Source organism: Camponotus floridanus, unplaced genomic scaffold (assembly GCF_003227725.1).
Source record: "Camponotus floridanus strain SB8 unplaced genomic scaffold, Cflo_v7.5 scaffold1, whole genome shotgun sequence".
Lineage (NCBI taxonomy): Eukaryota > Metazoa > Arthropoda > Insecta > Hymenoptera > Formicidae > Camponotus > Camponotus floridanus.
In genome coordinates, this window is record NW_020229214.1 from 8,630,985 (window position 1) to 8,647,809 (window position 16,825).

The following is a 16,825-nucleotide window of genomic DNA, read 5'->3' on the forward strand; positions in this document are numbered from 1 at the left end:
ATTTTGTTTATGAAGTATTTATATGGCAGTGAATACGTTAATATTATCAGTGCATATCTTTCAAGTTTTTATTTTAACATGTGATTCTTTGTCCAAGAATTCAAATGATTATATAATTATTAATAAAAGAGTTTTGTTAATAGGTATCTAAAAAAATTGTGTCACACTTTTTTTCGATATCATTATCATTTCTGTTTTGTTCTTTGCGACACAGGCGTTTTTTAATTGGTAAATTATAATAAAATAAATAATAGAAAACTTTATATAATAAAAGAATTAATTATGTAAGCAATCCGCAAAATAAACGAATAAGATTGGAAGACTAGAAAGAGAAGACAGAGAAAAATCTTCATCTTCGTTGGATTTGCATCCCTAAGAGAAGATTTCTTTGATATTCTTACAGGTAATATAAAATTTAAATCTATAACACATAAAATGTAGAGAGACATTGTGTCATAACAAAGAAAACAAATATTAAGACTCTAATTTTAAATGCCAAGTGTAAAGAGACGAATGCAAATTAGATAAATTATAAATTGTATGCGATTGTATAAAAAAATACTATCTATAGAAATCTTATAAACAATCTTACGTCAATTAATAATAAATAATGAGAGTATTATGCCATGAGTCAAATAATAACAAATTTCATATTATCAATTTTGCAACAAACAGAAATGGGATCTTATTATTAATTCAACTATATACATTCTGGGAGAAAAATCTGCATATGATTGCACGTAAACAACGGTTGCGAAAGCAACAATTTCACAATAGTCAACAAACGGAAAAACCTGTAGTCGAATAGATCACACACGATAGATAAAAATAAGGGAATGCTACTCATAAGAAGAGAGAATACACATAATAAATAATAGTCATTATGTTTCGTATAAATTTTATATAAATAGAGAATAGCAGAAAGAAAACAGGCACCTATCTATATAGCTGCATAAAATTAATTATATAATATGTATTTATATAAAAGTATGACACTGTTCCTTTTTCGATTATTTCAAGAATTTGTTGCTCTTATAGCAAATTCCTTATTGTCGCTGTGATTTAAAGAAATCTTTTTAGAGAAATGAGATGTGCAATATAGATGCATATAATTTAACACATTTTAAACAAAAAGCGAAAAAAAGAGAGTAATATAAGATATAAAAGAGTAATATATTCCACAGATTTATAAAATATTTCTTCGTAAAATGAAACTTGTTATTTGTATGATTTAATTCAATCGATACTATTGAATTATCGAGAATAGTGAATTACAAATTAATTTTTTTTTGAGAAGAGAGAGAGAGAGAGAGAGAGAGAGAGAGAGAGAGAGAGAGAGAGAGAGAGAGAGAGAACTGGAATGCAATTTACATAAAAAAAGATCTAATATGTTTTTTGCAATATTTCCTATATATCTTTCAACACACGCAAGTGTAATTATATTTCTATGTGTGCGTGTGTGTCAAAAAATATTTTATGATGTATAAGCAGACTTACTTGATTCAATTATATGTATTTCCTATATATTTTTGATTTAACATAAAATGTGTAAATATGTATAATATATTAGGTTTAAATTTTATAATAAATTGTAAATGTAATAGATAACAATATACATATCTTTAAAAAAATTAATAATTATTATATCCACAAAAGATGTAGGCTTACTTACATCTTGGATGTGTATTGCAGCATTTTATTACAACTGATTAAGAGCTCTATTGGAAGAAAAAGTTGACTAAACCTTCATTGTATAGTTGGCTAAATGAACTTGAATCATTAATATATTAATGGATAAATAATGCTAAATATATCGCATATAAATTTTTACTAAAAATGAATATATATAATATATATATAATCTTTGGAGCATAATAAATTCTTGCATCAACTACGTATTGTTTTTAATATCATTAGTTTTTAGCATCACAAGTATCAAACTTGAATATGACACACTTACAATCTTATTTTAAGTGATTACTTAGTTATAGAAATATTCATATTCATTATAAATTTACACTTTGTTATTATTAGTTATTTTCACGATGGATACAATAACTAATTAATAACAGCAATCACTTAAAATTAATCACTATATTATGTCCTGTTATCTCAGTGAAATTCATATATATTTTCTATACGTATATTTTCATACCACATACTTTGTCTCTGTTACAATCATTTGAGCCATATTAACCTCTACGATATTTACAGAAAAAGATTAGGGCACTTTAGCTTCCAATTCCTCCAATATTAATTTGTAAAATGCTAAATGTAAAAAATCTGTGTGTGAAGTACTAAAAACTTATCTATATGTGTCATATATATAAAAACATTTCTTTCTATGCTGCCTTATTTCGACTTGGAAAAAAGACTTATTATTTATTAAGAATACTGTTGTTCTGATAAAATGCACTGAAAATTTGTATACAAATATGCTAGAAATATATCTCATAGTATATTAACTAGTAGCCTCCAGTGTGCTAAGAAATGTCGAAAGTTTAAAGCGTAATGAGTTCATCAAATGAGTAAAATGAGTTTAATGACTTTCAAAAGCTTATAATGAAACTAAATCGATCTTTCCCAATTTCTCTTGTTGTCAAAACATGACTGTCATTCTGTCTCATTATAAGAAGTATAAAATATGTCACTCACTTATTGATGAATTGCTTACGCGCAGTCGTCACTAGGTCGTCTATTGTGTTCCTCGTCTTCCTCGAACCTTCGATTGGCGGAATGCGAGAGAGCGTATGTCTTGTTAAAGTCTATCGTGACGTAGCCTATCTGTGGCTTATTTGGAGATTCGGGAGGAGATGGCGACAGGTTTGCATTGTTATCGGATGTACCAGGTAAACCCCTCGTATCCAGATCTAAAACCGCGTAATTCATCTCTCCAGGATCTCTCGAGCATTCTGTCGGCGTGGAGGCCAAGGGCGATTTTTCGGATGCGCCGGAGAATCTCTTCTTCAAAGTCGAGATCTCGCTTGGCAAGTTGTAGTAAGAATGCTTGACAGTTTCTTCGTCATCCAATTGTACAACGGATAATGGAGGTGGACGCGTTCTGACGGCAATCTTGTCTATGTGATCTTGTCCGGGACTTACGTTTATGTATGGATGTTGAGATCCGCCTAAGTTAATCTCCTCCTTAAATTGATTCGTTTCGGAAGTACTATGCGTCGGAGAGATACGATTGCAAACTGTTTCGCTGTCTGTAAGGACGATATTCATGTAAGGATTAATCGGTAACGGCGATGCTGGATCACAATTAATTTCTGCACTAGGCTGAACGGGTATCAATTCTGTTTCTGCGAGTCCATTTTTTATCGCGTTCTCAACTGCAATAGTTTGTGGTGATCTGCAACAATAAAAGAGAGAATACAATATTAATACGAGTTAAATATTATGAGAATTAAACATTATATTCGATATCTTATCCGATCGATTAAAATAATGCGTTACCTTTGTATTGCTCTTCCAAGATTCTTATTATTGTTGTGTTCAGTGAGGTCAGGTGACAAGACTTCTTCATTGACGTAAGAGGACAGAAGAGGCTGAGATATCGGTGGCGGAGGCGGCAGCATAGGAGGTGGCGAGGGTGATCCCGCAGTTCCCTGGGGTGATATAGGACCGCTACTGCTTCCGACGCTGCTCAATCTTCCAATACCGTTTGGCTGGCTAATTCTAGAATCCATGATACTTCTATTAGATATTGGATCTAAGTAGTTAGGCTCTACCACTCTTGGCACTGTTGGATGCGGCGCAACTGAGAGGTCTCTCGACAGCGCATCCTCTCCATTTTTGGATACCTATTTAATGGATAAAAAAGATGTATTTCTTTGCGATATATATGTATGAAATATTAATATCAGGGAAGAAGAGGTTGTCCGCACAAACCTGAACTTTGGTTTGGACGAGATTAAATAAATCTCTTGCTTTCCTACATTTGAAAGCATATATGCCTTCGCCTGTATCGCAACGTCTGCCAGATTCAAAACTAAATAGCTCAGAGTCAAACCCGTATCGCCGTAAACAGCGAAGTGGCCACGTGGTGGCCGGTTTGCCATCCTGATGAAATATAATATTTATCTCGGTGATCTCCAAACGTCCACGAGCAATGGATTTTCCATTGTCATTCACGTTCATCACTTGGAAAACGTTCGTCCTACTATTAACGCAACCCATCCTTCGATTATCTAAACAAAAAGATGACAATAATTATATTCGCAATATAATTATTATAATTCGTAATATAATTGTAATTAATATAATTTGATACAATTACATAAAAGATTCGTTGATGTTACGTATGTTCAGATCACGGGAAGCGATAAAACGAATAGGAAAAATAAAAGGCGGCCGTTTCCGATTTTGATTTATCTCGCATATTCCGATTAAAGTGATTCAGTCATTACTAAGAAGCAAGGGAATAAACCTGCATATATAGAGCGAGATAAATTGCGATAATTGTCGCCTCGTGTGTCATCGACATCGCGCGCGAAATCAATCAGGCATATATATATATACACACCAAATGCGACATAGCCAAAACGACATGACAGGAGGAGGTCCGTCTTCCGACGAGTGCGTAATCGCCGACCGCGTCTACTCGCACGTCAGCGCGGCTATGCCATTTCACCATAATATCGAGGGCGACCCGGGAGACGAACGTACGAGATGTATAATGACGCTGACGAGAACCGCACCAAATTCGTCATCGTTTGGAGCGACGAGGCGATGAGGCGTATAACGGTGGATGTAGGCACGTTTCAATTTCAATTGCAAATTATATAAATATTTGATGAGCTCGAGAGGGGACTCTCGAGGGAGGGGGAAGACGACATCGCTTGGGTTGGGGCGGGAGACGGAATCATCGTGTCGCGCCATCTTCCGGAGACGCGTCGAAACACTTACCCAGCTCTCGAGATTAGATACCGACGGTAGATAACGATATTATCTGTTTTACCCGGAGAGCCAGGAACGCCCGCGATTTTGGGACCATTCATAAAATGACGGGGAGACCACGGATTCGAAGAGCGGGTACGTAATATTGTATAATATATAACGTACGAGGTAATAAATTGCACATAGTTCGGTATTCATAGTCCGATCTTATATTTGAGATCGTCTTAAGTTCGAGCTTGAAATGCTACGCAGCTATTTGATTGGTTGAATGAGGTCTTAAGTCAACCTCCAAGCAGACTTAAGACGATCTTAAATATAAGATCGGACTATGAATACCGGCCATAGTTCGGTCTTACATTTAAGATCATCTTAAGAATCTCATTCAATCAATCAAATAGCTACAATGCAGTCATTGATTGGTGAAATGAGAGCTTAAGACAATCTTAAATATAAGATCGGACTATGAATTCCGGCCATAGTTTGTGCAAATTGTAACTTTGTTTTTTTTTTACGTTTGTCATTTTTTACATCTTCAAATTATACGAATTTCGTGGGAGGGGGAAGACGACGTCGCTTGGGTTGGTCGAGAGACGAAATCATCATGTCGCGCCATCTTCCGGAGACGCGTCGAGACATCCACCCAGTGCGTGAGATTAGATACCGATGGTAGATAACGATGTTCTCTGTTTTACCCGGAGATTTAGGAACGCCCGCGATTTTGGGATTATTCGTAAAATGGCGGCTGGTGGGGAGACCACGGATTCGAGGAGCGGGTACGTAATATTGTATTATATATAATGTACGAGGCAATATAAATTGCATATAGTTCGTGCAGGCTGTAACTTTGTATTTTTTCACGCTTGTCGATTTTTTATATCTTCAAATTATACGAGTATCCAACGATGATGGAAAACAAGTTTCACCTGGAATCTGACGCGCGCGCGCTTTTCATTTACTTATCGTTTAAAATATAAGAAATCATACTTGGAGAAAATTATGTCGAACAAAATGTCAATTGAATTAAATTTCATCAAGGCATTAATTAATCAATACAATTAATCATTTTAATTAATATCTATTACTATAAGATTGACAAAGTTGATATTTCGTGTCATGTGTTGTGATAAGATCTCCGAACAGATAACGCACAAATGCAAATCGTTATAGCTCGTTTTAGTTCGTTGCTATTTCAGACAAATGGATTTACATAGACGCTACCGAGAGCTTTATATAGCAAGCGTCTACTCGGCTGCGTGAGAGGAAGAGAGAGGGAGAGAGAAGGAGGAAGAGAGTGGAACAAAATTACGAATCGATTTCCCTCCAATCGCAATGTTTCATCTCTCGGAAAGAATCGTCGTCCCTTCGCATGTGAGTTCTAGATTATATTAGCGTCGACCCATGGTCGATATCGCACCATTAAAATCGCTATTTCGAGATTCGATACAGCGTACAATGTATTATTAACGTTAAAATGGCATTCGGATGCAAATCGGCACGAGCTATAAGCAGGTAAGAATCGTCAACTTTTATCGTCCGATATAGTCGAGAATAACAGAGATCTAGGTTCAAATTCCCTCTTAACGAAAATTAAAAGAGACGAAAATTAATTTTCTTCATTATTTATTATATTCCATGAATAAAAATCGACAAACTTTTTGTATCATCACAGAAATGATCAACAATATTACAATTATCCCGGCTCCTTTTATTGGGCTACATTAATATTATTGACGTGTATTATTATTTTTGAAATTTTTTATTTGTATTTTTTTCTCGAAAATTTATTTTTTCTTACCAGTATTTTCGGTGCCTAAAATATTCCTGCCGAAAAATCCCATTTAGTTCAAGAACGTAACTTAATGTACCGTAAATATTGAAAGATCTTACAATAGATTCGGGAAGCGCCAAAAGTTAGGGTCTCTCGCAAGTTTTACACATAGAGATCTATATTTCTTTCTGTTTTCACTTACACACATGCACACAAGTAATATTTTCCTCTCGATATTCCCTCTGACGAGAAAAGACCGGTTTCCCATATACGCAAAGATGCTACCTTCTCTCTAAACTTTATTCATTAAAGATGAGGAAGTCTTATTATATATTTCCGGATTCGAAATAAATAGAAATTAGATGTATCCGAATATCCTTCATAATGCACGACGAATCTCTAGGATTAAAAATTATAGCTGCATCAGGAATCTTGCGTAAAAGCATTGATGTAAAAACGAAGAAATATCTTGGGAGAGAAAATCAAACAACAATCTTAATAATTTAAGTATAATTAACTATTCGTGAATCTTTAAACATCTTTTGCGCCTTTTTCTACTACGCCGATGAAAAATTAACGAGCCTAATTAAAATTACGATCGATAGATCATGACGTCACCGACCGGAAGGTATCATCATTACCAGAAGACGACGGAATATTTCGAAAAAAGGGAGAAGCGCCTTTCATATCGAACGTCCGCGCGTACCGATGACGTCGATCGGCGCTCGTTCCTCGGCGTCGTCGTCGTCGTCGTCGCCGGAGGCAGGAGTGCGGGGGCGGAGGTGAGAAAACGACGCAGAGCGTCGGCTCCGAACAGGACGCCGCCGCCGGAAAACGTAACGTGTTTTATCGATTTACGTTGGGCGGCCATGTTCGCGCGTTCACCACCACCAGTCAGGCGCACTCGGCACGTCGTCGTCGCCGTCCTCGTCGTCGTCGTCGACGAGTGATCGTCGTGGCAGGAGAGATTTTCGTCCCCCTTGACCGTTCACCGCCATCGTCGCGGACGACGTAGCGATGCGTCTGTAAAACGCCGAGAGAGTGATCAAATCTGTCCCATACGTTTCTTCGCCTCTGTTGCTCGAGCTTTCGAACGAAAGCGAGAAGTCCGTCGTGTCAAATACTTACAGCCGAGCCGAGGCCGCCGAGTCGAGTAACGCCCAGGGGTGAAAGTAGCTCGAGGAAGGAAGAGAGGGTGTACATAGAACCAGTCGAAACAGCTTCCGTGTCGTGAGTAACATTCGAGAATCAAGACCTATTCATTTCTCCAGTTCACCAGCCCGCGACGAATGTAAAATTAGTAATCGATCACCCTTCGCGAAGGTACAGCACCCTCGAAAACGCACTGTCGATCGCCTCGATTGGCGAAGACGCGCATAAGGTCTTTAATTCCTGCATGATTTTTGCGGCGAGATCTGTGTCGAGGGTGGTGACACAGATTTCGAAGAGTAAACTCTACGGGGGAGGGTAAACATTTCAATCGAAGCGATTTCATTCCTGAGCCTTCCCGGAATCTAATCTAGACAATTTTCTTCCTTTCTCGTCTTTTTCAATTCTGGTTGTTTTTTTTGTTAGCGTACATTGCTCGTGTTATTTTATACGCAATATTTTTTCCTTTCCGGTTCGAAAATGTCAAAGGAAATTAAGGGTGGTGTGGATAAATTATATATTATATATAACAATCGATGAATCTGTTTAAATCTCTCTCAGAATCAGAAGGAAGAAAAATAAGAATATAAGATTTGTCATAAATAGAATTATAGATAGAGGGTATCTATTTTTTGATCCTCGGGCGTTTCTTGATGAATGTAATTATTATTGACATTTGTAATAATAGCGTGCGCACAATAATAGGTAAGCGATTAAGAAGGATAGAAAAATTGATTTGTTACTAATGAAAAAAATGGAGTTAACATAATTTTTTACTAATATAACTTGCAACTAACACAATTTCCATAGATTCGAATCCATTATAAAGACTTAAAAAATGCTATTCTACAAGTGGATGAATATCGCGTATTTGAAGAAGTTGCGGATTAATCTGAATTTATTTTTAGTATATACTTCTCTGAAATTTGCGTTAAAAATTATTATCCTATAAAATGTAAAAGCATATTTTTTCGCAAGATAAAACATGTGAAATTCTTTCCATTTCCAATTTTCTCTATAATAATCACGACATATTGAGCACTACCGACACGACAAATCGCAATTTTTTCACGTACAAGATTATTCAATCTTCAAGAATGCAAAGTGCCGGTGAATTTCGGTAAAGATATATTCGTTAATATATCTACGCTAATTATTACGATAAACTACACACAATTTAGGCTTCTATTTCGTCAGATTAATTAGCAGTTTTTAAAGGTCGGGATGTTTAGTGCTGCGCAAGATATAGTTTCGCGAATATATATGTTGCGTTTGACGGAACATCTTTTCTCTCCCCTCTACGACATTTTTACTCGTGCTATAGCGGTCATGGGAGGATGTTCATTCATGAAAAGGGCGTTGGATGCTCTAAGAACGATCGTGCTGTAGCCGTCCTTGAGAAGGATGTAGGCCAGTCGATAGACCGTTATCCTTTAAAGAGGGAAAATATTATTGACATTTCGTTTTCTTGCGTTTCCAGTTTTGTGTTTTAAACGTTTTTGCAATCCCGTGACGATTATTGAAATTAGCTGCATAAGTTTTTCGAGACCGCTATTTCAATATTATTTTAAAAAAGTAGAAAAATATAGTAGAAAAATATTTTTGTATCCTTTATATCTTATCTCTTACAACTCGCGTGTGTGTTGTATGTTGCAGCTAAGAACTTTTAATCACATTTGTGTATTTGTGAGGAAACGTTTGAGAGAGATCTGCGAGCTTAAGTAAACTTTTCATACACTCAAATGCCATTTTTGTTCCGACTGACAACTTCTCATTGACATTCTTCATTATGTGACTGTAAAATGCATCCGCACACTCGTAATTGTTTGCGAAATTACACGGCACCGTTGCAATAAATTGCAAGGTGCATTTTTCCAATGGTTTAAGTACCTGTCAGGCTCGCGTGACAGATGTCGCAGCTACGTGACCATTATGTCAGTAGCTTATGGGAAATTTTTTTCGAGATGTCGAGACGTGCGAAGACGAGAGGAGAAAGTGACTTCCGTGTACGTATATAAAAGAATTGCTATCAATTGGATCCCGGTTATTTTGAGAACTTGCATATGGTATAAAGGAAAACAATACAAATTTCAAGCTCATTACATTCTATACATGTGCAAATATTTACATCGTCAACAAATGCAATTAAAAATTATTATACATTTATTAAAGATTTATGGAATAATATAACGCAATTCTTAAAAATTATTATACATTTATTAAAGATTTATGGAATAATATAACGCAATTCTTTTACATACATATTAATTAAAACATATTATAATTAAAATATTAATTAAAATATAATTTTGCATTTTTTTAGTTATCTCATCGGAATAACCGGATTGATAAAGACGCGAGGTAGAAAATTGGAGACGATATTGGCCGATCTACTTATCAGTAGCAAGTATTGTATTGATTCATGCTTTAAATGTCGCTCATTTACGCACACGCGCATCTAGGGGACCGTTTAGACATCCGTCCCCGACATTCCAATTAACGCGCAGCAAGGTTCGTTCATCTAATCATAGGAATTTAGGATGGCTTTAACCACGTCTGATGATAGGTTGAATGGTTTATAAATGGTTCAGAACAGGAGAGAGAGAGAAAGAGAGAGAGGATCTTCGATTATTTTGATCAAAGGGTAGATTTAACGGCGCCATTCGAGCTTTCGCAAAAAAGATTTCTATTGAACAAAAAAAAAATATATATATATTTTAGATACACAAAGCAAACAATATGCTGTTAATAGCGATAAAACATTCCGAGAAAAATAAACTTTATATTCGATCCCGAGGGAATTTCAACTATGAAATAAGTAGCTATGAAATATTTTAATCTTTTCATAGCGCTGGGTTTGAATGTACTTCGAGAAAAATTAATCCTTTACGCCTGAAATAATTTTTAATATCGTTTTATACCAGACCTGTGTTGTACGAATGCGGGCAAGATAGAAAGATAGCGCGAATCTTTGTACCGTTAATTGAAATTCTCTGTAGCAATTTTACGAGAATGTAGATGCAATTTTCGATAGCGAATAAATGAACAACAATTAAGAAGAATCGATGATTTTATTTTAATCAGACATATGATGTCAAACTTGAGAGTTTATAACAATGACTTCTTCAACCAATATTGAGAGATTTTCAATCGAATATTTATCTTTCTAGACATTTTTCTCAAGAAAACTTGTCTGAATACGCTCTGTCTTCAAAGAGCTGCCGACTTTTATCAAGACAGACGTTATAGACAGCATCTTGCGAGCTTGTTGTATCTGGGATAAGTAATCCTATTGAGAGTTATCGATTTTGCACGCCTATTGTGTTTGTGCATTCAATTGTTTATTTACTGAAAAAAAATGTAGGCGCAAAACATATATTATTTTTAAATTATACTTATATTCTTGCACCTTACATTTTTTTTTATTGATTTCTCTCCTTTCAACATTTTATGTATATAAAAATAGTTAAAGTACTAGAATAATAAAGTTAAGGGAGTGATTTAATACGAGACAGCTCATATTTTATTCGGTTAATCCGACTCAAATTCCGTCTGAGTTATTTTTCTCATGTCCTGTACTTCTCGCTTATTTCTCATATATAAGTCTAGCTATCGCCTCCTCCTACTTGTCGTATTTTCTTCCATCTCATCTCTTCTTATTTCTTACGTCGTTTAGTTATAGAATGGCGCGCACAAACTCCCACGCGCTGTTCGATAATATATCGCCCTGCATGGCAACATATCGTCTTTGCACATCACGCTTGTCCGCTTTCAGCGACCTGTCCCGGCAATCTTTTCGAGCAATTGTTCTCTGTCGTCGCGAGAGAATCGAGGCGTTAAAAATGGCGAAACCGTCGCCGAGGTTTCGTCGGGAATTGCGCGATAATTCCTGGATCATAAAAGGAAGCTCTGATAATGGAAATTAATCGAAGACTCCCCGGCTGTCATATAAAAAAAAAAATCGCTCGCACATAAGGTCACGTTCCTCAAATAATCTTCTTTGTAAAAGCCTTATTACGTCAAGGTTGCGTTATCATTGTAATGGGAGTTAGCGATTTTATGAATGGCTACTACATGTATTTACGCTACAATGCTATTTTCTACTTTCTGATAAATGGCACTCTGGTATAAAACATCTCTATGACGTCGTACACGAGTATCGTATTGCGTACTCGTTAATAACGTTCGCCGACTTATACAGCGACGAGTTTTACAGCAAGATACGCATGCGGCTTTGACGAGCGGAAACGCGTTCGTAGATTACGAAATCTCTAGTAATGTCCGTTGTTAGTCGCATGCTTCATCATCGTATATTATATCGTATATACCATGTACATTACGTCGCATCATGTCGGATATTCATTAGATCTATTTGTCATAGAAAGTTAGGAGATTGAACTTCGAGACCTATCTTCCTTCGAAATTATTAATAATCACCGAACGCGCAGGCGTTATTGGAAAAAATTACCTTGTTTACCATCTAAAACAAATTGCCTCGTCGATTCTGAGTGAATTTATAACAATGTTTTCCTGACGCAGAAAATGCCAGCGATCTTCAAGAGAGACGTAAATGCCGCCGAAAGGGCTAACGAGGAAGATAGTAATGCCGCTATCACCGATTCCAACGTAATTTTCAGTACAGAAATTGAAGAGAAGGCTGGTAAGTATTATCGTAATGTTTAATTTTATTTTTCTCTCAAAAAAGTTATCGATTTCAAATTTCCTTAAAATTTAATTGTTATTTAATATTTGATAATCGTGTATGTTTGACTTGGTGGAATATATTTTAGAGAACGTGCGTATATTCTGTATTATTGATCCTTGTTTGTATCAATTTAATATTAATATATAATTATATAATTTGTATATTAATATATAATTTGTATTAATTTAATATTAAGCCCGCGTTTGTGTTACTTTCAGGAACAGATGAGAGCGCGGTCACTGAAAGCGCGGTGAATTCCTTGGAGAAAATCGAGAACTTCGGGAAAGACTTCGCGCACGAAGTGGGGATACCACCTTGGGGTCTTGTTGCTATTTTAATAGGTAAAGAAGCGCATGCCCCTCGGCATACAAGCCGGCTTCTAATCTCAATCAATCGAGAATAATCAATCCTCATTATCTAAGTAAACGAAAGATCCTATGGCTGATTATTCCGTGAAACAACATCAAACAAAATCATACATTAAGTTCAGGCATGCAGTCATTTAATATAGATACAGACTATCATATGCATAAAAATTAAATATTTTATTTTTTATCGTATGTCTCATTTTTAAAGTATTGCATAACTGTGTTTTCGTTTCTTTGTTTGATATATATGTTTCTTTTTTCTTAAATAAGTTTTAGATATAATATGTATGTATTTGTGTGTGTAATTTATGTCAAAAATCTGTACTGAAATTTTATAATACTTATTTTTATTTCTCTCTTCTGTATAGGAGTAGGCGTAATTGTTCTCGGAATCTGCTTCTGCTGTATACGAAGATGCTGTCGCAAGAGACGCTCCAAAGATGGCAAGAAGGGTTTGAAGGGCGCGGTAGATCTAAAATCCGTGCAGCTTCTGGGCAGCACGTACAAAGACAAGGTATGTATTCGGTGTGCCGTGATTTCATGTAGATGTTAGAGATACATTCTACACTCGTGGAATCCACTTCGATATGTGAAGGTACAGCCGGATATGGAAGAATTGACGGACAATGCCGAGGAACCGGACGAAGCTGAAAGTAAGCAGAGCGAAGTTAAACTCGGAAAACTGCAATACAAGGTACAGATTGTCATTTATCGCATTTTTTATTTTTCTATTTTATTTTATTTTATATTATATGCGACTGCTTTTTGTAATCGTAAAATCCTCTCTCGTTTCATTTCTTTCAATTGTTATAAATGGAAAATCAAATTCAATCAACGAATTTTCTAAAATTAAACTGAACTCATTTCGGGAAAAATACACTAAAGAAATTAATGTAACATATCTCTAATATTGATTTTTATTAATAAAAAATTTTTATATCATACCAATACGTTTTTTATCACGATACTTGTATTTTAAATGACAAATAATCCATATTTTTTAATTTATTATTAGTACAGCTATTTTTGGTTTTGTTTTAACTTTAGTATCTTTATATATATATATATATGCATTTGATTTCAGCTCGAGTACGATTTTAATTCAAACAGCCTCGCCGTGACAGTAATCCAGGCTGAGGAATTGCCGGCATTAGACATGGGCGGCACATCGGATCCATATGTAAAAGTGTATTTATTGCCAGATAAGAAGAAAAAGTTTGAAACAAAGGTTCATAGAAAAACGCTGAGTCCAGTCTTCAATGAGACTTTCACATTTAAGGTCTGTCAAAACTTAATAATATCCCTAATAAAAGATAATAATGATTAACTATACAATTAATCTGAAATGCGATCTTCAAATAGCTTCCGATTTTTATTTTTCTCATGTTCTAAAATTGTGCATGCGAATGCATGCACAATTCACTGTGATATTGTTATTGACGAATTTATTTGTATAGAACGTCCCATATGCTGATGCTATGAACAAGACTCTGGTCTTCGCCATCTTCGACTTTGATAGATTTTCGAAACACGATCAAATTGGAGAAGTTAAAGTGCCGCTCTGCCAAATCGACTTGGCGCAAACTATTGAGGAGTGGAGAGAATTGCAGAGTGTGGAAGGCGAGGGTGGACAAGTAAGTCGATGAAACTGTAATAGGATATATGACAATATATAATAAGAATGAAAAATATATTAAATTCTTGTATTTTTCTTTGGCGTTTAAATATAAGAATAATAAAAAATTTAATGTATTACCTTCCTTATTATTAGAAGTTCTTATTAAACAATTTTTTTTTATTAATTGCAGGATAACAAGCTGGGAGACATATGCTTCTCATTGAGATACGTACCAACAGCTGGAAAACTTACGGTGGTCATTCTGGAAGCTAAGAACCTGAAGAAAATGGATGTCGGTGGCCTCTCGGATCCTTACGTTAAAATCGCGTTGATGCAAAATGGGAAGAGATTGAAAAAGAAGAAAACATCGATCAAGAAGTGCACCCTTAACCCATATTACAACGAATCATTCACCTTTGAAGTACCTTTTGAGCAGATACAGGTATGAAAAGAATATTTTATCATTAATTTTTTTTGACATTTTAGTATCTCGAATTAATGCTACTGTTAATTATACAAAATTCTAAAACACAATTTTTAAATATTGATGCGAAAAATTTCTTTTATTCATCAATAGGAAAATTACTATAGGATTAAAATTTACTAATCATTTTAAATTTATTTTCGTAATATTTTTCTACTTATGTTTGCACCGCAATTTCTCAATTAAAATGTTAAAGTAACAATAATAATATGTGATTATTCATTTCAATAATCGCAATACTATATAATTTCATATAACATTCCAGAAAGTACAACTCGTTGTCACTGTAGTCGATTACGATCGCATCGGCACATCAGAACCGATCGGAAAGGTGATCCTGGGATATAACGCGAGCGGAACGGAATTGAGACACTGGTCCGACATGCTAGCGTCTCCCAGGCGCCCGATCGCCCAATGGCATACGCTAAAAGATCCCGAAGACGGAGATAAGAAAGATTAAGTACGTTGAATTTCCAGTTGAGGTATGGCATTCAGTATCAATATGAAGTTGAACATGTAAGATGTTCCAGAATACATTAAAGTTCCAATTTAATATCTAATAATATAATTTTTCGATTAATTTGAAATAAATTGTTTAAAATTATAATTTACAACATTAATAGATTCTGAAAAGTTAAATTTAAGATTAAAGTAAAGATTGATTAAGATTAAATTTAAGTCACATTAAGATTGGCGATTTCTGGAACATCCTGCATAATCAATGTTTCTTCTTATCTTTATCTCGCTTACTCGAAGATTCAGAAAAGTTTTATAACAAGGATTCTGTCTCTGAAAGCTCTCTCTTTACAGGATAATTGATTGGGAAATGAGTACAGAGAAAAATAGGAGAGATGAAGGGATTATAGAGAAGGGGAAAGGGGAAAAAGGGAGGAAGAAGGAGAAAGCGAATAAATCCAAAGAGAGAGATAACAAATACATACTTAATAGATATTAATACATACTTAATAGATATTAATAATGATTATAATTAAACGATAAAAATACCAACCATGAAGAATTTAACATTAAAATAATATGTTCCCACGTGGAGAGTGTAGCGTCTTGTATATATATACGTATATCTAATATACTTCTCTCTGTAGATGTAATATTGAATGATTTCAAATAACGCGTCGTCCTTTTTGAGATATTGATTGAACAAAAACGAAAATGTTGAAGATCCACGAAAAAAAATATATATATACATACATATATCCGCAACCCCGAGAAAATATCTACGTCATTAGATATCCCGCAGATAGGCTTCCATCTTGATTCGGCCAATCGGCGCAAATTTCTGTCATAAACTTTCTCTAAAAATGCGTCGTTCATGTTATAAATATTATATATAATTATTTCAATTATATCGTTCGTAAAAGTAGCGGCATAATTTTCTTCCAAGGGAAGAAAGATGATGCGACACAGTTGTATGCGAAATAATAATGATGGTTGACAACACTGAATTCGCAAAAGATCCCGAAATGTAAATTGTGATTCGCCAATTGAGGGGCTTGGTAAAGAAAAAAATGTTACACAATAAAAACTTAGACTTTGTTACACAATAGTAAATGCTGGTTGGATATAAAATTATAATTAAAAATCAGCAAAAGTTGAGAATCGATATAAAATTATTTTTTCCGAAATTTTGAACAATTATAAATGATTTCTTTCAATAAAAATAATTATTGTATTTCTGTTTATATAAAAAAATTTCTCTTTAGTTATATATTTTTCTCATTCTTTTGCACCGTTTCTTTTTCTCTCTTTCTTTTTACCAGCCCCTTCAATTAAAAATTGCCGCTGGTCATCGTTCGCATGTTACGCATTTTCG

General features: G+C 34.9%; 2 protein-coding genes across 6 annotated transcripts; one reads left to right on the plus strand and one right to left on the minus strand.

Moving 5' to 3' along the window:
- Window positions 1–1,638: 1,638 nt before the first annotated feature.
- Window positions 1,639–5,085, minus strand: LOC105251403 (fibroblast growth factor receptor substrate 2). The gene is made up of 4 exons (XM_011258211.3): window positions 4,529–5,085; window positions 3,895–4,193; window positions 3,460–3,806; window positions 1,639–3,355 (listed from the first exon to the last, which is right to left on the minus strand). The coding sequence occupies exons 2-4, from the start codon at window positions 4,180–4,182 to the stop codon at window positions 2,671–2,673; spliced, it is 1,320 nt and encodes a 439-aa protein (XP_011256513.2). The 5' UTR covers window positions 4,183–4,193; window positions 4,529–5,085; the 3' UTR covers window positions 1,639–2,670.
- A 1,122-nt stretch (window positions 5,086–6,207) lies between these two features.
- Window positions 6,208–16,595, plus strand: LOC105251402 (synaptotagmin 1). 5 transcript variants are annotated; one of them, XM_011258208.3, is made up of 11 exons: window positions 7,512–7,900; window positions 10,143–10,222; window positions 12,359–12,479; window positions 12,743–12,865; window positions 13,261–13,406; window positions 13,488–13,586; window positions 13,977–14,171; window positions 14,350–14,526; window positions 14,701–14,952; window positions 15,260–15,476; window positions 15,805–16,594. In XM_011258208.3, exons 3-10 carry the CDS (start codon window positions 12,362–12,364, stop codon window positions 15,452–15,454), a joined length of 1,305 nt encoding a protein of 434 aa, XP_011256510.1. In that variant the 5' UTR covers window positions 7,512–7,900; window positions 10,143–10,222; window positions 12,359–12,361; the 3' UTR covers window positions 15,455–15,476; window positions 15,805–16,594. The 5 variants fall into 5 exon arrangements, with proteins under 5 accessions (XP_025271120.1, XP_025271125.1, XP_025271116.1 ...); XM_025415335.1 differs by lacking the exons at window positions 7,512–7,900; window positions 10,143–10,222 and adding an exon at window positions 6,208–6,270 and having other exon boundaries at window positions 15,260–15,454; window positions 15,805–16,595; XM_025415340.1 differs by lacking the exons at window positions 7,512–7,900; window positions 10,143–10,222 and adding an exon at window positions 6,213–6,270 and having other exon boundaries at window positions 13,494–13,586.
- The last annotated feature ends 230 nt before the right edge of the window (window positions 16,596–16,825 follow it).

What these genes read in the sequence shown, in the direction of transcription:
- LOC105251403 (XM_011258211.3), bottom strand. Translation starts at nt 4,182, where the DNA reads ATGGGTTGCGTTAATAGTAGGACGAACGTTTTCCAAGTGATGAACGTG. An exon ending in TCGTCCAAACCAAAGTTCAG is followed by an intron (nt 3,807 to 3,894) that starts GTTTGTGCGGAC and finishes TCCATTAAATAG; the next exon opens with GTATCCAAAAATGGAGAGGA. An exon ending in CTTGGAAGAGCAATACAAAG is followed by an intron (nt 3,356 to 3,459) that starts GTAACGCATTAT and finishes TTATTGTTGCAG; the next exon opens with ATCACCACAAACTATTGCAG.
- LOC105251402 (XM_025415335.1), top strand. Translation starts at nt 6,232, where the DNA reads ATGTTTCATCTCTCGGAAAGAATCGTCGTCCCTTCGCAT. An exon ending in GAATCGTCGTCCCTTCGCAT is followed by an intron (nt 6,271 to 12,358) that starts GTGAGTTCTAGA and finishes TTCCTGACGCAG; the next exon opens with AAAATGCCAGCGATCTTCAA. An exon ending in GCAGCACGTACAAAGACAAG is followed by an intron (nt 13,407 to 13,487) that starts GTATGTATTCGG and finishes CGATATGTGAAG; the next exon opens with GTACAGCCGGATATGGAAGA.